The sequence below is a fragment of the Coenobita brevimanus genome, chromosome 47 (assembly GCF_032717465.1).
Source record: "Coenobita brevimanus isolate Jiangsu-jjx chromosome 47, ASM3271746v2, whole genome shotgun sequence".
NCBI lineage: Eukaryota > Metazoa > Arthropoda > Malacostraca > Decapoda > Coenobitidae > Coenobita > Coenobita brevimanus.
Window position 1 is genome coordinate 6,129,552 of NC_137000.1, and position 21,315 is coordinate 6,150,866.

Here is a 21,315-nt window from a genome sequence, read left to right on the forward strand (position 1 = left end):
TTTTACATTTTCTACATTAAAAATTCTGTAATTAGAACTAACCTTGTTCTCATTTTTCTTGTACAGTAAAAGAAGACACTCAAGTTATGCACGACTGATTTGCACTAAACATGTTTTGTGTAGGAAGATAAACCATGACCTGACCCAGTGACAGAGAGAGACTGTGTGTGTGTGTGTGTGTGTGTGTGTGTGTGTGTGTGTGTGTGTGTGTGTGTGTGTGTGTGTGTGTGTGTGTGTGTGTGTGTGTGTGTGTGTGTGTGTGTGTGTGTGTGTGTGTGTGTGTGTCTGTCTGTCTGTCTGTCTGTCTGTCTGTCTGTCTGTCAGCCCATGCCTTGAGGTTCACTTGCCAACATCAGCAGCAAACCCTCAAGTAATGACAGTAAAACAATCCTGGAAGGAATTTAACATAGTAAACAAATGGTCATAATTCAACACAGCTAAAATGATGGGATGCGATATAGTCTTTATATTCAATCAGCTGGCCATGCACATGCATGTATGCATGGACACACACACACACACACACACACACACACACACACACCATTCACCATCTGCCTCTAGTCTCTTTTATATCATCGTCACCATTCACCAGGCACTTCTTTCAACTAAATTTTTTTATCAAAACAAATACAGTAGTCATGAAACAACACGCTTAAAATTACGGGGTATGAAATGGTCGTTTACACTTGATCAGCTGGCCACACACACACATACACCACTCGCTGGCTCAGTGGTAACGTTCTCGTATAGCATCTCGGAAGACGGGGGTTAACAACTAAAGCCCCTTGCAAACTAAGCAAAGGATTGTCCGATCACACCTTTAAATTAAACTCTCATGAAAGGCACCAGCTGTCACCACACTTTGCTTAACCCCTTCAGTCTGAGATCTCTTGCTTACGCTGAATAAAACTGGCTGGTGATGATTAAAAAAAAAAAAAAAAATCATGGAGATACCAGTATACCTGTATTACAATAGTTTTTATTCTCTTCTTTCTTAGAGATCTCTTCTAGGAGAGTGAACATGTTTTGGGGTAGCAGAAAATAAGAAAATTTTAGTCTGAGAGGTCTCTTCATGTGAATAAAGCCATCTGGCAGTTACTAGGATAGAGCTGGATTTACACTTCTGCAAATTAGGAAACTGGAAAACCAGGCAGGGCTGAAATCAAGCATGTCAACTTGAAAAATTTATGGGGCAAGTTAATTTGGGACAAGACCACACAAGACCTTGTCTTATGTGATTTCAGGCCCCACCCAACAAAAGCTTTTGGATCTTACACATCTTCTGAACAGGTATTTATGGACAGACATAACTTGTATGTATGTGTATTTGGAGAATAATATGATGTGACAGGATCATCACAGCAACTATAACTGCACTCCAATTCATTAAGCCAATGTATAGTGTCAAAAGAAATACTGACTGTGATTTAACAGTAACCCAGCCTTCTTCATCAGGTTCCTCCTTCCCAGCTGCTTTCTCTTCTTCACAATGCTTATCATATTCCTCCATTATACGTCTGATCTCATCACTCAGAGCTTGTCTATCAACAACAGTGTCATTATACTGCAGCTGCCACTCTGAAAAATATTGTGCAATATTAGGTACTGTTCAATCACAATGACTGTACAAGAAAGAGGTCCTAATATTAATATAATACACTTAAATTACAACTGAAGACAGCTGTATTTAAAAAACAAAGTGTTATGACTGCAACTCAAGTAGGATTGGGCCGATAAACAATTTTGCCGATTACTGATTAACCAGTAGTCAATACAGTAAAACCTTGATATAACAGACTTCAATAGTCCGGAATTTGCTTTTATCGGACTCTTGGAGCTACCGGACTAAATTCCTATACGGTATATCGGAAAAAGTCCGATAAAGCCAGAAGCAGTACGGACTGCCTGACCACTTCAGCTATTTTCACCACAATAAGGTAAACAAAAGACATGTTTATCAGTGTACAATACAGTATTATTATATATGTTATACCATTTGATTAATGTAGTGAAGTTATAACAAAGTACAGCATTGCAACGGCAGCCAAAACAGTCTAAAAACCATTCATGCAATCCGGACTAATGTTTGATTTTTTGGAAAAAGTCTGGATTAGCAGTGGGAAGTCCGGATGCCACTTTTATCAGAATTTCACATTTTTCGGAATGGTTTGGGCCCCAATTAGTCCGTTATAGTAAGGTCTTACTGTAATTGACCAATACTGATTTATCGGCCGATTATGAAAAAATTTTAAATGGTGTGTGGGGTGAAGCGAAGACGGAAGGGGGTGCAAGGAACAGTATGGTGGAATGAAGAGGTGAGACAGGCTATGCCACAAAAGAAGAAAGCATACAATGAATGGATGAGAAATAGGGGCATGGAAGAAGTTGAGAGGCTGAAGAGAGAGTTATATGTAGAAAGGAAGAGAGAGGTGAAAAGATTAGTAGAGAGAGTAAAGAGAGTGGATGAGGAATTTGGAAGGAATTTGAGTGTAAATTGGAGGGACTGTAAGAAAATGTTCTGGAAAGAGGTGAAGAGAGTAAGACAGGGTGGCAGTGAAGTTAGTAGGGGAGTGAAAGATAAAAATGGTAGATTACTAGTGGAGAAGGGAGAAAAAGTGAGCGGATGGAGAGAACACTTTAAGGAATTGCTGAATATAGAGAATGGAAGTAATGTGAGTATAAGTGGCTGGGGAATGGCTGGGAGAAGGAGGGATGTGAGAAGACAGGAAGAAATCAGTAGGACAGAAGTTGTGGAAGCAATGAAGAAAGTCAAACTAGGGAAAGCCCCAGGAATTGATGGGAGTGTGTGGTGAAATGCTGAGGCATGGGGGAGAGATAGTGGTAGAATGGTTGTGGAGGATGTGCAGATTGGCCTGGGAGGAAGGTAAAGTCCTGGAGGATTGCAAGTCAGATATAATTACTCCCTTGTACAAAGGAAAAGGGGAAAAAGAAATGTGTGGTAATCATTGGGGCATTTGTCTTCTTAGTGTAATAGGAAAAGTGTATGGTAGCATACTTATTGACAGAGTTGGGGAAACAACAGAGGAATTAGTTGGAGAAGAACAAGGAGGCTTTAGGAAGGGAAAAGGTTGTGTAGATCAGATATTCATTCTTAGATCTTTTGTGGGAAAGTTTCTAGAGAAGGGAAAGAAGTTGTATGCAGCCTTCATGGATTTGGAGAAAGCAATGACAGGGTGGATAGACATGGATTGTAGAAAGTATTAAGAATATAAGAGTAGATGGGAAGTTGCTGAATGCTGTGAAGTGTATGTATGATGGTGCTAAGGCTGCAGTGCGTGTGGATGGTGAACCGTGTGAATTTTTCTCTTTCAAGGTTGGGTTGAAACGGGGATGTGTCATGTCTCCATAGTTGTTCAATCTGAACATGGATGGGGTAATAAAAGAGATACAAGGTAGGGCAGTGGATGTTGGAGTGGCCCTAGTGAGAGAGGGTAGTATCTGGAAACTCCCTGTACTGTTGCTTGCAGATGATACTGTGTTGTTAAGTGAAGACGAAGGGGAGCTGCAAGGTTTGGTGGATGAGTTTGAGAGAGTGTGTAAGAAACGGAATCTAAAGGTGAATGCAGGGAAGAGTACAGTGATGGTCTTTGAGACAGGTGAAGTCAGTGAATGTACAGTGAAGTTGGATGGTGAGGAAATGGAAAATGTGAGTATGTTTAAGTACTTGGGGAATGTGATGAGTAACGATGGAAGTTTGGAGGATGAAGAGCTTGAAAGGGTACAATGAGGAAGAAAGGTTGCTGGTTCCTTGAAAGCAGTGATAAGAAACAGGGAAGTGAGCATGGACGTGAAAAAGTTCCTACATGACAGTATTGTGATACCAACTCTAACGTATGGAAGTGAAGCTTGGACATTGTTGGAAGGACACAAGTCAAGAGTGACAGCAGTGGAAATGAGTTATTTAAGAGGAACCTGTGGAGTCACATGGAGAGACAGGCTGACAAATGAGGATATAAAGGAGCGTTGTGGTGTGGATGTGGATGTGATAGGAAGCGTTAGGAGGAACACACTGAGGTGGTTTGGCCATGTGGAGAGGATGGAGGGTGAGAGACTGACGAATAGAGGTATATGAGAGAGGGGTGTGTGAGTTGGGAGCAGGGCATTGAAATGGCAGGGGACAGAGCGACGTCGAGGCAATTTGTTTGTGCCCACCTCGTGCGGTATTAAGGCGTCTGGCAATAGACAGATAGATAGAATTAATATTCATGAAATTATTGGCAACACAAAGTTAAAGACATCACACAAATGTTATTTTCGACTCTGTTTATTGCCCAACTGCCATCTCCCCTATGGAGAGCAAATACAGTAGTTTGTCATTTGCCACTCTTCTATAGTCTTGTTTTGCTTTGCTGCAACATCCCATTCTGTGCATCCTGGTTGTAATTTGTTAGAATTTGCAATTTTTCTTGTTCTTGTGGTGATCCTTGATGCTGCTAGAAATGGTAGTGTACAGAAAATGTATCAATCTTCATGAAAAACTAAAAAAAGATGAAAAAACTGATTCATTTATTTTCATTATCTGTCTATCTGTTCCATAATATGGGAAATGGTAAAAATAAACAGAAGGAGCACATAAAACTAATATACATAATGTACAGTAACTAATATACATTCATATAGGAACTTCTATTTATCTATCTATCTATCTATCTATTGCCAGATGCCTCAATCCCACAAGAGGTGGCCACAGACAAGTCGCTTCCATGTCACTTTGTTCCCTGCCATTTCACTGCCCTGCTCCCAACGCACATCCCACTCTCTCATGGAACTTGCTTGAAATAAATGCCTTGCAAAGGGTATCAAAGTTTTGGTAACATCACCATACTAACATACTGACAACAATACATTATGCAGGTTAGTATAAATGACAGAAATAAGCTTCTTCAACTAATTGGCCCCGATTAATCGGTCACCTGCTGATTAATTGGCCCAACCCTAAACTCAAGGTGAAGCACATTAATATGGATGGTTTACCCTGTGGAGCGGAACATAGAACTTTAAAAATTTCAATGATGATTCAATGAAGCACGAAACATTTGGGGGTACATATTGGAGAGGGTTCTTCTGCCACGGTTTTCTTTTTTTTCCTGTCAATAGTAGAAAAAGGACTGGGTGGATGATGATAATAATAAACATGGCTGTTGAGATTTTATGATCAAAACATTTTTACATCCAACCATCCATCATCCAATCCTATGCCACCCCATGAGGAGTGTAGGAGCCTGGAGCTAGGGAAGTTGGTCCCAATATTTAACCCGCTGCGTCCTGCTGATGTATATAAACGTCCACACGCTTTGTCACTGTCAGTCCCGTTGACGTGTATAAACGCGCATCAATTGCAAGGTCCCTAATTTGCAAAATTTTCAATTTTCGCGCATGATTTTTGGTACATATACACGGAACACCTTCCTCTACAAGATGCCAGGCAGGGACAATGCCTTACACCGCATGACCTCCCCGCCCCCCACATGCCATTGTCTTGGCAATTCACCTGTTACCAGTTACCTGGCCAGTAAAGACACGTCGTGTCACGGTACGAAATTCAGGGCCAGAGTGATTCCCCAATCGATGACAACGTGGAGGACAAAGTTTATGTGGCATTAGAGGAAAAAACAGTCAGAAATGATAATCAGGTAATGTTGCCAAATAAGGTCAGGTATGTTGATGTGTTTGGTGAGTGAAACAATGCTTATATTGCCTATATTACTGTGTGAAAACCAATATACTCTCGTACTACACATAAATTCGTACCAAATAAATAAATAAATACCATTTATGAGTGGTGTGGCATAGTTACCCTCCCATAGAACTCGTTTTCTTTGGAGCCAGCCTGATAGAAAACCCAGTAAGGTAAGGGGTACTGCTACCTGTATCTAGTATTTTAAACCTCAGGTGAGCGATTTCTCTATGAATTTTCGATGTTTCTCACCAAAAGCGGAGGTTTGAGCCAAAAAAAATTTTTTCCAAAATTGGTCGGGATTGGGGGGAGTCAGTGGTGGAAAATCGGTCGGGACAGGGCAGGTTAAGATGAGAGTGACCAGCCTCACTCATCCCTGAGTGACACTATGTGAGCAATAAACTCCAACCAGCAGGAGTAGACTGTAGCACCAGTCGAGCAGGGCAGTACAGTACTCCCAAGGTGGATGGAAAACTGATGACAGGGAGAGTTGGAGCTCCTCCATCATCCGCCCCTCTCCGGGTAACAACTCAACAAGCTACTTGGAACCACTGTCCGACTCACTTCTTCCTCATTTCTGCAACATTTGCAGCCTTTCCTCTAACTTTCTCTCTGTTGTTCACCATCTCTCCTCCTCTAAACCTCACCGTCTCTTCTTAACTGAGACTCAGCTGTCTGTGGCAACTGACGGCAAACCTTTTTCTGTATCTTCCTACTTTCTCTACACTCATTTCAAAGCCAAAGGTGGCTGTTGTGTATATATATGCAACGACTTATCTTGCTCTCGTGTTCCTGAACTTAATTCTTCTGAATTCTCAACTCCCTGGCTTTGGGTTTCCTGTCATTCTCTGACTAAATGTATCTGTGCTGTTTACTTATCCTCTAATTCTACTGACTATGAAAAATTCTTTGACTACCTTACTTCTACAATGGAACACATTCTATCCGTTTCTCCTTTCTTTGAAATCTCCATTTTTTAAGATTTCAATGTTCACCACCACTTTTGGCTCTCCTCTCCTTTCACAGATCCACCTGGTGAACAAGCCTACATCATTTCTATCCTTAATGACCTAGGGCAGCTTGTACAGTACCCAACCAGTATCCCTGACCACCTTGGAGAAAGTTCCAACATACCTGATCTCTTACTTACAACCCTTCTGCTTACACCGTTAATTTTTCCTCTCCATTGGGCTCCTTCAATCACAACCTTATTACCTCAACCTGTCCTATCACTCCAGTAAAGCCTGAGGACCCTCCAAAGAAATGTCGTCTGTGGCACTTCGGAGCTGCTGATTGGGAGGCCTTCAAGCAGTACTTCTTTGATTTTCCTTGGAATGATTATTGCTCATGGCTGGGAGCCATCTGAGTGTGCCTTGTGCATTACGGAGATCATACTCTCGGGCATGGAAGCATACATTCCTTTCTCATATTCTTTGACTAGTGCAAGAAAGCCTTGGTTTAATCAAGCTCGTTCTAATGCTGTCCACAACACGAAGAGAGCCAATAAAAGGTACCGGAGCCAACCCACCCCTGAATCACATCTTTTTTATGTTTCTGCCCGGATAGTGCTAAGTCTGTTCTTCGCTCTGCTAAAAATAATTACATCCGTACTAAATGCTCTCAACTCTCCAACTCAAATTCTTCCTGCTCCTTCTGGCACCTTGCCAAAAACCTTTCTGACATCTTTACCTCCTCACCCTTCCCTCCTCTTTTCTACTCTGATGATTCTGTTTTTATTTCTTTTACTGATACAGCAGATCTCTTCCCTCAGACTTTCTCCTCCAATTCCACCATAGACGATTCCAGTGCTGTTCCTTCATCACTTCCCCCATCTGACTTCCTCATGGCTGACATTAAAATTTCTTTGGCTGATGTATTTTCTGCCATCACTGGCCTCAATACTAACAAGGCATACGGGCCTGATGGGGTCCCTCCTGTTGTTCTCAAGAACTGTGCTTCTGTGCTTACACCCTGCCTAGGTAAACTCTTTTGCCTTTGTCTATCAACTTGTATCTTTCCTTCTTGTTGGAAGTCTGCTCTCATATCAGCAGTCCCAAAGAAGGGTGGCCATTCCCAACCCTCCATCATCCAACTGCTTTAACATCCTGTGTCTCAAAAGTTTTTGAGCCCATTCTTAACAAAAAAATACTAGAGCATTTGTACCATCACTACCTTCTTTCTGATTGTCAGTATGAGTTCTGTTAGGAACGCTCCACTGGTGATCTTCTCACCTACCTTTCAGAGTCCTGGTCATCCTCCTTTTGGGACTTTGGCAAAAGCTTTGCCATTGCACTTGACATCTCAAAGGTTTTCAATCGAATCTGGCATAAATCTTTAACTTCCAAGCTGCCCTTTTACGGTTTCTATCTCTCTATCTGTGCCTTCATCTACAGCTTCCTTTCTGGTCCTTCTATAGCTGCTGTTGTAGATGGCCACTATTCTTCTCCTAGATCTATCAAGAGTGGTGTTCCTCAGGGCTCTATCCTATCACCAACTCTCTTCATTTTATTCATCAATGACCTTCAAAACTGTACATCTAACCCTATCCACTCATATGCTGATGATTCCATCCTTCACCTTCCATTCGGTTCCCACAACGTCCATCTCATAAGTTACTTCAACAAACAAGGGATGAGGCTATGGCACACCTAATGTCTGACTTGGCTCATATCTCCAACTGGGGTGAAAATAATCTTGTTTTTAATGCATCAAAGATTCAGTTCTTACACCTATCAGCCCAACAAAATTTTCCAGCTTAATCCTGCATCATCTTTGAACATGCTTGGGGCTTCATTCTCTTCGGACTTGTCTCAGAAAGATCATATTACATCTCTCTTAAAATCTGCTTCCAAGAAATTAGGTGTGCTAAGTCGACTCCATTCCTTCTTTACCCCTGCATAATTGTTGACCTTATACACAGGTTTTATTAGCCCCTGTGTAACTCTCATGTGTGGGGAGGCTCCCCACATACAGCTCTTCTCAACAGGGTGGAGTCAAAGGCTTTTTGTCTCATTAACTTTCCTCTTAGTGGCTCCCTTCAACCTCTGTCTCTTTGCTTCACTGTTGCATCTTTATCTCTTTTCTATCGGTACTTCAATGGTCACTGCTCCTCTGAACTGTCTGCTTGCTTCCCTCCACCTCTATGATGGGCGCCTAGCACCTGTCTAGCAAACTCTCATCCTTTTCTGTCCAACTCTCTAATGCAAGAGTTAACCGTTACTCCCAGACCTTCATTTATGCCACAGGTCAACTCTGAAATTGTCTCCCTCTGTCTGTACAGTATTTCCTACTTCCTATGATCATCGCCAGTCTTTCACAGTGTGTCCACGCATCTCGAAATGAAAGAATCTTCGATTTTTTTTTTTTTTTTGACGGAACAGTTTGTGGTCTCTTAGCCTTTGGTTACTTCTTGCATAAAAAAAAAAAAAAAAAAAATTTGGATATAAACCTACACAGGCTATCTGACTGGAGTGCCGTTAATTACCCACTAAACCACCTGGCGCCATAATTTGGTTATATGGTTGCCACCCAGCGTAAAGTTTCCTAGTGTACAGGAAACCAGTTGGCATGTCACTCAGTGTAGAGTCACCCACAGGCAGAAGGAAACACAAAGAGTGATGGAAAGAAAGACAGAGGAGGGAGTGTAAAGTCACCCATAGGCAGAAGGAAGAGGAAAGAATGAAGGAAAGAAAGACAGAAGAGGAAGGAAAGAAGGAAGGGAGAAAGGGCAGACACCAAAGCAGCACTACATCGAGTGAGTAGATGGTTAGCATCCCCACCTATCATTTTTACTATCTATTATAAAGCTAACCAGACAAAATCCATTTTTTCATTTAAACTACCTTTCCAAAAATTTACACCTGTATCACACATTATGTTTAACAACCTTTATGATCTACTAGCTAACTATTATTATGTTGTTAGCTGGTACTGTTTTTCATGCTAAACATGAAAATAAACTTGGGCTGTGGCATTTCAAAATAATCTATCAGTTTGCCTAAACTCATTCCCTCAATCACACTGTTAGAATTCAAAATCTCTATTTACTAGAAACTAAGACTACAGCAGTACAGGACATTAGCAGAGCATGAAGACAGTACCAAAAATTATTCATTCAAAACTACCTATGCTGAAGGTAACAGTGACTGTCAATATCAAATTACCCTCTTGGGCTCTGAATGAAATGCAGGTACCATATACAGGAGCCTGACTGCCCTTGCTGTATAAATAATAGTATTAAAAGATCACAAATCAATTCCATCTGAACACATTTTTAAAATTATATTCTGGACAGCATCAAACAACTTTATCAAATTAGAGAGTTATCTCATGCTAGAGGAACCAAATAAAATCATCATTACCTGCTTCAAATCCCCCTCCCCCTTTTTTTCTTTATGTTGGGCAATGCCAGATAGGTTTTTATAGATTAGGAGGTACAGTATTTCCAAAACTGGAGGTTAGAAAACTATTTAAAGGTGTAAATGCCAAATGCTTACCTACAAAAAACTAAAATATGAAACATGGCTAAAAAAGTGGTTAAAAAATATGCCAAGACACTCATATTCAGACTGTAAAAGTGTAATGTTATTCTCTCTGACACAGAGAGTATGTTTTCATCCCTGTTTGTTGTTTGTTAGTCTGTCTGTCTGTTAGCAGGATTACTCAAAAACTAAAAGAGATATGGACCAAATTTGGTGGGTAGATAGCCCATGTCCCAGGGAACAATCTAATAACTTTTGGGACCAATCTGGATTGTATTACAGATTCTGGATCCAGAAAACATTTTTTGTGAAACTCTAATCAATTATGAGGAAACCCTGCCCAGTATGATAAGTGGTTTGGAAACTACGCTGCCCTTGTCAGAGAGATGCACTCTAGGTGTTTAAGTAACCTTTTATTCCCAATTAGGTCCACATAAAATAAAGTAAAGTAGTCTATTATATCTCCAGTGCTACTTATAGCTATTGAGGTGACTTGCAGGTTTCCTTCAATTTATGGTACCAGTTGTAAGGAAAAAGTTGATACTCTGAAACATCATCTCTGACTTTACGAGGACTGCCTGTATACAGTGCTGTCCTTCTATGCCTTTTTCACTTTAACTTCAGATTAATAGTAAGATCTAAAAGAAATATATAACATAATCTAAATTACTGGGCTACTAGTGACTCACTCTTAACTCCGGTGAGGATTTTATTCTCTTTTGTGGACACCTCCAGTACAGTGTCAGCTGGGGCACTCATGGCTTTTTTAATGGCTGATGCATTATTGAAAACAACATACGCCACCTTGAATCCCTGAAAATCATAAACAGAATATATACCACATGTATATTATACATATATACAGTTATACAGCATATATATATATATATATATATATATATATATATATATATATATGTGGTAATCCCTCGATCATCCGACGTAATAAGGCTAAAGGCATGTCCAGACAGTGGATCTGTGTGGATAATGGACTTCTCCTCTGACCCCCCACTTTGTACATACCCTAACTTTGAAAGCCATTGTAAAGGGCCACCAAAGTACATCAAACAACACTTATTCCAGGTGTTTTACATTATTTTATCTGGTCAAGCAGACCTGTAAACCACAGCCAAGCAATTACCATGGTCAAGCAGACTCATCAACCACAGACAAGCCGGGGCTGTTCGGCCAGACTGCCTAAGGAGCAACTACTACTACCACAGACAAGCAATCACCGCTGCAGGGCCATACCCTGCAGTGACATGAAAAAAAAAAAAAGTCCAGCCTGGCAAAAATGTTTGCACGGCCATAATTTCCACCTGGATGCAAGCATTTTGTCTGGATAAAATGGAAAAATGTATGGATAATGGTTTTGAATAGCCAGGTTACAGTGTATGGATAACGGATTGTTTGGATAATGGACACCCAGTAAATCGAGGGATTACTCTCTCTCTCTCTCTCTCTATATACAGTAAGACCTGACTATAACGGACTAATTGGGGTCCAAACCATTCTGAAAAATGCGAAATTCCAATAAAAGCGACATCCGAACGTCCCCCTGCTAATCCGGACTTTTTCCGATACATCAGACATTAGTCCGGATTGCATGAACGGTTTTGAGTACCACTGTGGTATTGTACTGTGTTATAGCTTCATTACTTTAATCAGGTGGTATAATATATATAATAATACTGTACTGTACACAGATAAACATGTCATTTATTTACCTTACTGTGGTGAACATAGCTGAAGTGGTCAGGCAGTGGGGACTGCTTCTGGCTTTATCAGACTTTTTCCGATTTACAGGAATTTAGTCCTGTAGCTCCTCGAGTCCGATAAAAGCGAATTCCGGTCTATTGAAGTCTGTTATATTGAGGTTTTACTGTGTGTGTATATATATACATATACATATATATATATATATATATGGAGCCTCTGTGGTACAGTGGTAGAGTGTGCGTTTCGTACACGGGTGAGCCAGGGTTCGTGCCCCGCCTGGGTAATAAACTTTGGGAGTGCTCACCCGGCCATGTACTACATTGGCGGACATGAGGGGTGCTGTGGTTGAACCAATGATGCTTACTCTAAAGTATGCTTGCACCCAGTCGGCTTGCGCAGGCCAATTACACTTGGTTCACAGACTACACACACATCCAAAGCCACTCCAACACTACAATTACACTTACAAGCACTTCTCACCCTCCATACAATCTCTACCAGACAGCCTAAGCCACTTGGAAGAGATACATTGGCTGTATCGTCCCGACTTCGGTCGGGATAGGCCGGTCCTGCAGTGGATACCGAAACAGCTGATGATGATGATGATGATTATATATATATATATATATATATATATATATATATATCTGTACAGTAAAACCTCGATATAAGACTTCAATAGACTGGAATTTGCTTTTTTCGGAATCGAGGAGGTACCAGACTAAATTCTTATACAGTACTGTGTATTGGAAAAAGTCCAATAAAGCTAGAAGCAGTCCGAACTGCCTGACGACTTCAGCTATGTTCACCACATTAATGTAAACAAAAGATGTTTATCAGTGTACTGTACAGTACTATTATAAACTGTATATTATAACATTTGATTACTGTAGTGAATGTATAATACAGTACAGTACTGCAATAGCAGAGAAAACATTCTGAGAACCGTTGGTGTGATCTGGACTACTGTCTGATATACTATAAAGGAAAAAGTCCGGGTTAGCAAGGGGGAAGTCCACATGTCGCTTTAATCAGAATTTCATTTTTTTCGGAATGGCTTTGGCCCCAATTAGTCTGTTAAAGTGAGGTTTTACTATATATATATATATACATTCACACAGGTATATAAAACATAAAAAGACGACTGTTAATGAACTTAACAAAAACACAGTACAGCACCATATTGCAATGACAATACATAAGGTACAAATATCAACTTCATCATTCTTTTAAAAGATATACTGTATATGGTTTGCAAATTTATTGTGATGATCTGATGTTCATGTTAAAAAATAAGCTTACTTACTATGACACGTGTGACTGGGGCCAACAGTTTATACTTGGAAGTAGGTGGTGGACCGGATGTTGGCCTTTTATGAAAGTACACAGACCTCACCTTCCCATACTGAGAGAACATCCTTGTAAATGATCCCTAAAAAGCAATGCAACATAATATCAGAACTTATGACATAGAGGTGATGTGTTTGTGGCCACATCTTATGGGATTAAGGCATCTACAGTAGATATAGCTTTTTTTCTTTTCTTTTTTCAACTTTTTCAGTGAAGATGGTTAAAAAAAGGAAAAAGAAGAGGCATACACTGTAAATGGGAAAATATAAATGCTCAGATTAAAACAAAAGTTATATTTACCTCAGTGCAGTAAGGAGGAACATTGAGGACAAAAAGTGTGCGGTCTGCTGGCTTGCTCTGACTTTGTGTCCTCACTGTGTGTTGCTTCCACAGTAGCTGATGTACTCCTTTACTCTCACTGTTGAATTTTACACCCACCACTGGAACAAAAAACACTGGCTGCACTAACATTTCATAGGCTTAATCTTCCAAGAGTACCCTGTACTATACACTATACTCAGTACATACTGGAATATAAAAAAATGCACTGGGATATCGTAGTGGTAGGTGGTGGCAACCTTCATCCGCTCACTTGGTGTTGTCTGCCCACCTCTTCCTTCACCTTTATTATTCTTTTTCTGTGTCTGCTCCCCTCTTCCTATTTCTCCCAACTTTCCTGTCACTTTTTATTACTCTTCTTTCCTTATCAGATGGCTATACATTAAGTGACAAGCCTAACAGTTTCCTGTAAGCCAAGAAACCATTTACAACGCTGGGTGGTAAACATATAACCAACCCATACATGTTCCCTACGTGTCAACAAGTGGGTTGAAGGAGGGTTAGTGTCCCTCTTAATAAACAACAAACTCAAAGACAAACAGCCACCCCCTTATGGGATTATGGTATCTGGATCATGGATGGCCTAGACAGAGAAATGAAATTCATTACGATGTTGAAAACAATGTTTTTTTGTAAGGTTTGCTCCAGAATTATCAATATACACCCCTCCGGAAGCATACTTTGCATTTTTATTAATATATATTTTTTTTCTGATGTTTTACAAAAGCTTATTTATCTAATGAAACATGAACACAAACTGAAAGGGATATAATGTATACTCAGTAGCTACTCCTTTTGTCCTACATTCTAAAACTAAACAAAGTGGAGAGTGCTTTGGGGATCAAGGAAAATTTAGAATAAAAGTGAAGAACAGAAAAGTAAATTATTTTCCAATTTACACAATGAAAAAATCCACTAATAAAAATTCCATACTAGTCCAATTACAGTAGCTTAATAAGAAAAAAGAAAAAAAAAAAAAAGTGGCAATCTGAGCCAACTTCAGTTGTGAAAGTATATAAACGGAAAAATTGTGAAAATCTGAAAAAGTTTCAATACCAGCTTTACCGTAACATATTAGCAATACAAACCAAAGCTAACAGAACCTACCCTAATTGTGAGAGCCACATTGGTAATCTTTAAGAAGCCATTGGACCATCTTTTAAAAAAAAAAAAAAAAAAAAAAAAAAAAAAGTATCTACCTTTGAACTGATTCAATAACTTTGTAAAGGTGTAAAGACATGCATTTTCGAGTATGAAGAGGATCTATTAAGATGTCCGAAAAATATTAATGACAAGATAAAAGCTGTCGAACTACAACAACCATGTCATGAAGGGGAAACAGAAGTAATTGACTAACATTTATTTCAGAAAAAAAATCTGGAAGTGAAGAAGGATGTCCTATATAATATGTTGAAAAAGAGGCAAAACTATTAAAGAAACAAATTAGAAGACAAAAATGAATAAGGTTAAAAAGAAAGCAGTAAAGACAATAACAACAAAATAACAGAAGATAGAAAAAAGAAATGCAATCAAAATGGCATATGCTTCAGTGAACTGATAAGGAAATAAGAACACATCAGAGAGTGCCGTTGCCAAGATAATACTCTCACATACCAACTGAATTGATATTTCTGTCAAAAAGTTGGCTAAGACTTTATACAGCTTACCTGTATACCATCATGTTGCCCCGACACCCAGTTGACACCACAACGGCAAATATATAAAAAACTTAATTCACAGTGCATACCAAACTTCAAGAGAAACCTTACTCAAAATGTGCAGATACTACATAATGTTTTCTTTTTCCCCAATAATGACCTACGGTGGTTTGGCGAGAGCTGAGCCTGCTGCAGGTTTAGTCGACATGCCTCTGGTAACATTACTACAGTACTTTACCCCGTACTATACAGATTTGAACAGGTGTAATGGTGGTCTTTTATATACACCATATAAACTTGTACGTACCTTTAAATCCTTGCACATCGGAAAGTGTGGAAGACATTTCACTTCTCCGTTGCGTTTGGTTGCCGCAGTTCAGTTCAGTTCAGTTGAATGGCGAAAGTCTTGCCTTGGTATCGGCACTTCCTGATGCAGTCTTTTGCCGCATGGATTTGTTTACAATCATCGCATTCACTATTACATTAAGAAAATAACTAATTGAATTTCATAGTAGTACGGAAAGTAATTTCCATAATTACCTACAAAATACACAACTTAGAAGTATCTAAATATTATCTCGCACTCTGCATCATTCACAACAATAAACATTTCAATTAACTGTGAATGCAGATTAAATATCATGAATGAAGCAAAGAGGCATTTAATTATTTTACGTGAGCTACCAATCGTCGTAGTAACTACTAATTAAAGAGAAATTCGTCCATTGTAAAGGGCAGTTATAGACTTTCACATGACGGCAGAGCCAAATCATCGGAGGCAGGACAAAAAATAAAAACTGTCAGATAAGTACTGATCATACGACTGTAGTGAAGTCTCATCTCGGCATAACAGAAGCAACTTCATTGTCTAGCAGAGTTCATGTGGCAGAAGCATCCACCTTCAGACAAAGCTTGTAATTTTAATCTTTAGTTGGATCAAGAAATTTGAAGTTACTGCCATCAAGATGAGTTACATTCTTCGAACAGGAGGGCTATTCTTCGTGCTGTCCGTCGCATACGTGGCAAACCCTGGTTCAACGCTGTTTTCATTTCATCCTCTGCTTATGACGATAGCGGTAAGTATTCATCAGTGAAATGGATGGTGTGTGTGTGTATATTTGTTTCTCATTTGCCTAGTAAGCTATTCCCATAAAGAGAGAGAGAGAGAGAGAGATTACCTACATGTGTACTGGTTAGTGTCAGCAGGGGCGCACCCAGGAATTTTCTAAGGGGGGGGGAGGGCCGTAGTGAGGTGGTCAGGTAATCCGATATTTATGGGGAGGTCACATGCAGGTTTAGAGTCTGGGAGCTGCTGGCTTGTGTTACTCTTCGTTTGTATTTGCTAATTTTTCATGTATTGCTGTTTTTTCATTCATTCATTGCCAGACACCATGTATCCCAAACGGGGTGGTCAAGGGCTTAGAGTTAATTGTTTTACAGGGAGGGGCACTAATCCTCCACCAACCCCACTTGACACGTACATAAATATATATAAATTTTTAAAGGACCCAGAGAGCTAAGGGGGGGGGCCTGATCCCAGTGGGCTCCCCCCCTGGGTGTGCCCCTGTGTGTCAGGACACTGAATGGCCTCCTTAAGTCAGATTTTCATGAACTGATATGTAGAATGGCTTTTATCTTCAACTAAGAAATTATAAAAACATTTAAGTCTAGCAAATTTTTACTTTTTGTTGTTTTATCCATTGGGAAACTTGCCCAGTCACTGACTGGCAATCTTAGTCCTTTCTGGCAGTTATTCAGTCAGTGTTAAGGATAATTATCAGTTTCAGTGACCAAGGTATGATCTCTCTCTATGTTTGTATTAAAAAAAAAAGTTAGTAACAACCTTACCATTGTTATGTGACCAGCAAGATTTACTGAAGGATACATGACTAGTTGGAACTAAGATACTTCATTATTCAGTTCACAGGTCTAATGACTGAAGCCCTCTTCATGTTTTCAAAATATGGCCTGGCAGCTGGTGGATTGCACAGTACGAAAGTGACAGCACACTGGGCCGTGCTGGTTTCTGCTGGGGTTGCTCATGCACTCGCTTATGCTGCCATATACATCACCAAGGAAAACAACAACAAACCACACATCACATCATGGCATGGAACATTTGGTCTTGCTGCCTCGGTTCTTCTTTGGGTCCAGCTGAGTGCTGGGGCTTTTGTTAAATATCCAAAATATTTAAAAACCTTTATGTCCTTGAAAACACTTAAGGCATGCCATGGTTTATCTGGCACAGTTACGTACACTTTTGGAATGTTAACAATGCTACTCAGTTTTTGGAGTGTTTGGTTTCAGAATAATGCACCTGAAATTTTATTCTATTTTGCACTGTCATTGCATTTACTCTTAATATTTATAGTGTGTTGGAGATTTATTAAGAAGTATGGCTTAGTAACATCTTAATGGTGCAAGACTATTGTAATTAAAAATTCATGAATTTTTGTAATGTGAATATTGTAATTATACTCATATATGCACTGGTTTTGTAGTGTGCCATGGGAAACAGAAATAGCTAATGTTTTGAATCATTGAACCTAATAGCCTATTTTGTTTTATATATGATACCTCCAAAGATTTTTTATTTTTATTTTTTAAGCTCAGGGTAGATCTGTTAGAGAGAAAAAATGCTATTCTGTGCAGTGGTGAGTTATATCATCCAGTGGTAAAAAGAATTAAATGGAAAAGTGTATCACTTGATCGAAGAGTTTAAACCTCATACAGTTCACTAAGGCAAACTGCATAAGAATTTCCCAGATTAGGTGTTGTCACTGAAGTGGAGATATATGTCCTTGGGCTGGTTACATACCATTTCATTTAATCTCTTTCACTTAAGCATGCCTTTTGATTTTACTGTGGCTTATGACACACATTTAGTCACTTCAGGAACGATATTATCTGTTTTAAGGGGTTAGAAATAAATAGCCAGCTGTGAAATAACTATAAATCATCAAATACGGCATCTGTACTGTATATACAACACTACATACTCTCCAAAATTTAAAATTCCTAATGGATTCAAATAGCTGTTGATGTTGAGCAACCCTAGTCTGTCTGGCTTAGCATACTCTTCAGCTGCCTCTGCATGGCTGTCACATGCAGTGAACCCATGTTCCATTGCAGCAGACAGCACCTCACCACAGTGAGGGGTGTGGAGGTTTGGTTCCCAGATGGACACCACATATGCATCTCCATCTGCTTAACAAGGGCACCTTAGTAGGCTCCATATCACCTTGTTATTTGGGTATATGGTTACCATCCAGCATTATAAATTTTCCTGGGTTACAGGAAAACATCAGGTGTGTCACTCAGTGTTGGGTCACCTGAAATGAAAGAAGAGTAATAAAAGGTTACAAGAGGGATTCAAGAAAAAAGGAAAAGAGGAGGGCAGAAACAGAAAAAGAATGATAGAGGCGAAGCAAGAAGTAGGCAGCACAATATCAAATGAGTGGATGATGGGGGCTGTCACCTACCACCATGGATTTATGTAGCAACTTGACCTAGTGGTGAAACCAAATGCAGAACTTAAGTTTCTCAAGTTCTGAATATTGCAGCAAATGGAAGCATTAGGAGGAATACACTGAGGTGGTTTGGCCATGTGGAGAGGATGGAGGGTGAGAGACTGACGATGAGAGTGTATGTGAGTGAGGTGGAGGGGGGAAGAGGGAGGGGGAGGCTGGGGATGAAGTGGAGAAGTATATGAGAGGGGGGGGGTGAGTTAGGAGCAGGGCAGTGAAATGGCAGGGGACAGGGCGATGTGGAAGCGATTTGTCTATGGCCACCCTGTAAGGGATTAAGGCATCTGGCAATAGATAGATAGATAGATTATGCTGTATATGGGGAGGCCACAGAATTGTTATTAAGTGTAATAGCTATCCTTATACAGTATGCAAACAATAAAAAAATTCTAATTACAGTGTATCCAGTACTGTATACTGTGTGTAATTCAGGCAAACGAGATATAGATCACAGTGACATATAAGAGTCCTATACACAATCAGTCCATGACTGTGCAGTTGTGGTAATTGTGCAGTCATTGGTTTGATCATACACTAGAAATGAGATTGTGCAATCTTAAGCTCTTGTATGTGGCACACATAAAGGTGAGCACTGAGGCAGTATGTATAGCAATTTTTTTCTCTAGAGACCACTGAGTCCAAGAATAAAAGAAATAGTAGAGTGTGGATGCTGGATTGGTGTGAGATAAGATTAAAATGTACATACAAGACCCTTTTACAAGACCATGATCATTCACATACACTGTCAGGCATGACTGTACAAGGATCATGATTGATGAGAAGATAGCAGACCATTTCAGTCATCTGCATATGCCTTCAGTCACCACCATGTACAGTGAATATGCCTGCACAATCACCATGTTTGTGCAGTCATGACTGACCATGTATGGGGCTCAAGTGCAATAATATTTTATCACTAATAATATGGGCATACCTTGCTTTTGCATAACAGTACAGTTGAATGGACCAAATACCACATTAGCTAACATGTTATAATATGGGCTCAGTGGGGGTATGTTGTTGATGATCCCAGGGTTGGACCTGCTAGGGATACAAAACATGACAGCGCAGGCAATTCATTTCATGTACTGGTAGTGTGATGGTGACAGTAAAGCAGGTTAAGCTGCTTTCACATTTTCCCCCTGCAGTGTCCCTATTTTATGCACATATTTTTCACTCATTTCCACTTTACAGCTAAAAATTTTTTACTGTTCACAATTTTAATGCACGAATCATATTTAGCATTATTAGGGAATAATTTCACAGTATCAGAGCACATGTAATTTCCTGAGGTTGTCATCAGTGCACACAATTTTTTCTTTTCTCATTTTACTGTAGATACCTATCCTGCAATGCAGTACAGTACAGCATGTATGAATGAAACCAGGCATTGGGTAGTGAACAGAGTAATGTATAGCACTAAGAAACAGGCAGATACAGAATGATAAAAATTAGCAGTGTAAGTGACAGGCTCATGCAGAACAATGAAAATTGGCACAGTGTGAGACAGGCAGATGGAGAGCACAAGTACAGTATTTTGGTTAACAACACCAAGAGGTGAGATGTGAGTTTTGCTCATGGCAGCCATGATGGATGGACAGCGAAGGCTTGAGGTTCATAACTAACAGATGAAAGATACACTTTTGCCTCTTTGAGTTATTGTTAAAGGCTTAAAGCAAAAGCTGAGGCACTTCTGACCAGAAGAAGGTGCAAAATACTGTATTAAGAATCATCAAAGGGAAATGTCATTAAGGGATATCTACCTGTCTAGGTACCTGGTAATTTTGAGTTGGGGTTTTGCTCAAAGGCGGCCATTACATTTAGAATATGGGGAGCAGTGTAGTTCAACAGTAACGCACTGGACTCGAGATCGTTAGGTCGAGAGTTCGTGACCCGCCCGAGTAGCTGCTTTCCTGGGAGGGATAGTGTTCTCCCATCACCGTAGCAGGGTTATGTGATTTATCCAGGTCAGGCTCAGGAGAATAATCCCTACATTTAGAATAATGGTAGGCTAGTTCCTTTTCACATGCAGTATTAGGACCAGAATATACTAAGACAGTGAAAGAAGTATATTATATGTAAGGACTGTAGCTTAGAGGTGTTCTTTCTAGGCAATCCCTTTTCAGGAATGTACCAAAGAGGAAGCAAGGTGGTAATGTTAACTGACTGATATGTATTGGGAGAGAGGCTGGTTGAAGCTATGCATTATAATACACAACACTCAAGTCCAGCATAGTTAAACAGTTTGTAACGAATGGAAAAATGCCTCGATGTTTGTTCATTTATACATGCTTCAGAGTACTGTATATTAATCCTCAGAGTTCAATATGAACACAAAAGAACAAACAAGCAAATGTACTTTTCATAAGCATTTTATGTATCCATTTTCAGTTCCTAATACTATACAGTAAAAGGTAAAAGAGTATTTTATCACTTATCAAAGCTGTGCCTGTTTATCAAGGACTTGAGGTAACAATCAGTAACTGTGATATGATAAGCACTGACAAGAGATGAGTGCAAACACTTGAAAGTTATGTTTA

The 21,315-nt window shown here is 39.7% G+C and overlaps 2 protein-coding genes across 2 annotated transcripts in view; one reads left to right on the forward strand and one right to left on the reverse strand.

Annotated features, from left to right (window-relative positions):
* LOC145398921 (ribosomal RNA-processing protein 7 homolog A) overlaps positions 1 to 15,691 on the reverse strand; it is a 36,268-nt gene extending 20,577 nt beyond the window's left edge. The window contains exons 1-5 of the mRNA XM_080271653.1: positions 15,556 to 15,691; positions 13,552 to 13,691; positions 13,208 to 13,333; positions 10,872 to 10,995; positions 1,425 to 1,581 (exon numbers count right to left, since the gene is read on the reverse strand). Coding sequence (XP_080127779.1) covers positions 1,425 to 1,581; positions 10,872 to 10,995; positions 13,208 to 13,333; positions 13,552 to 13,691; positions 15,556 to 15,592 — 584 coding nt within the window. The 5' untranslated portion in view covers positions 15,593 to 15,691. The remainder of the gene's footprint in view (positions 1 to 1,424; positions 1,582 to 10,871; positions 10,996 to 13,207; positions 13,334 to 13,551; positions 13,692 to 15,555) is intronic.
* A 515-nt stretch (positions 15,692 to 16,206) lies between these two features.
* Positions 16,207 to 17,663, forward strand: LOC145398998 (transmembrane reductase CYB561D2). The gene is made up of 2 exons (XM_080271727.1): positions 16,207 to 16,324; positions 17,169 to 17,663. The coding sequence occupies exons 1-2, from the start codon at positions 16,214 to 16,216 to the stop codon at positions 17,661 to 17,663; spliced, it is 606 nt and encodes a 201-aa protein (XP_080127853.1). The 5' UTR covers positions 16,207 to 16,213.
* Positions 17,664 to 21,315: the final 3,652 nt, after the last annotated feature.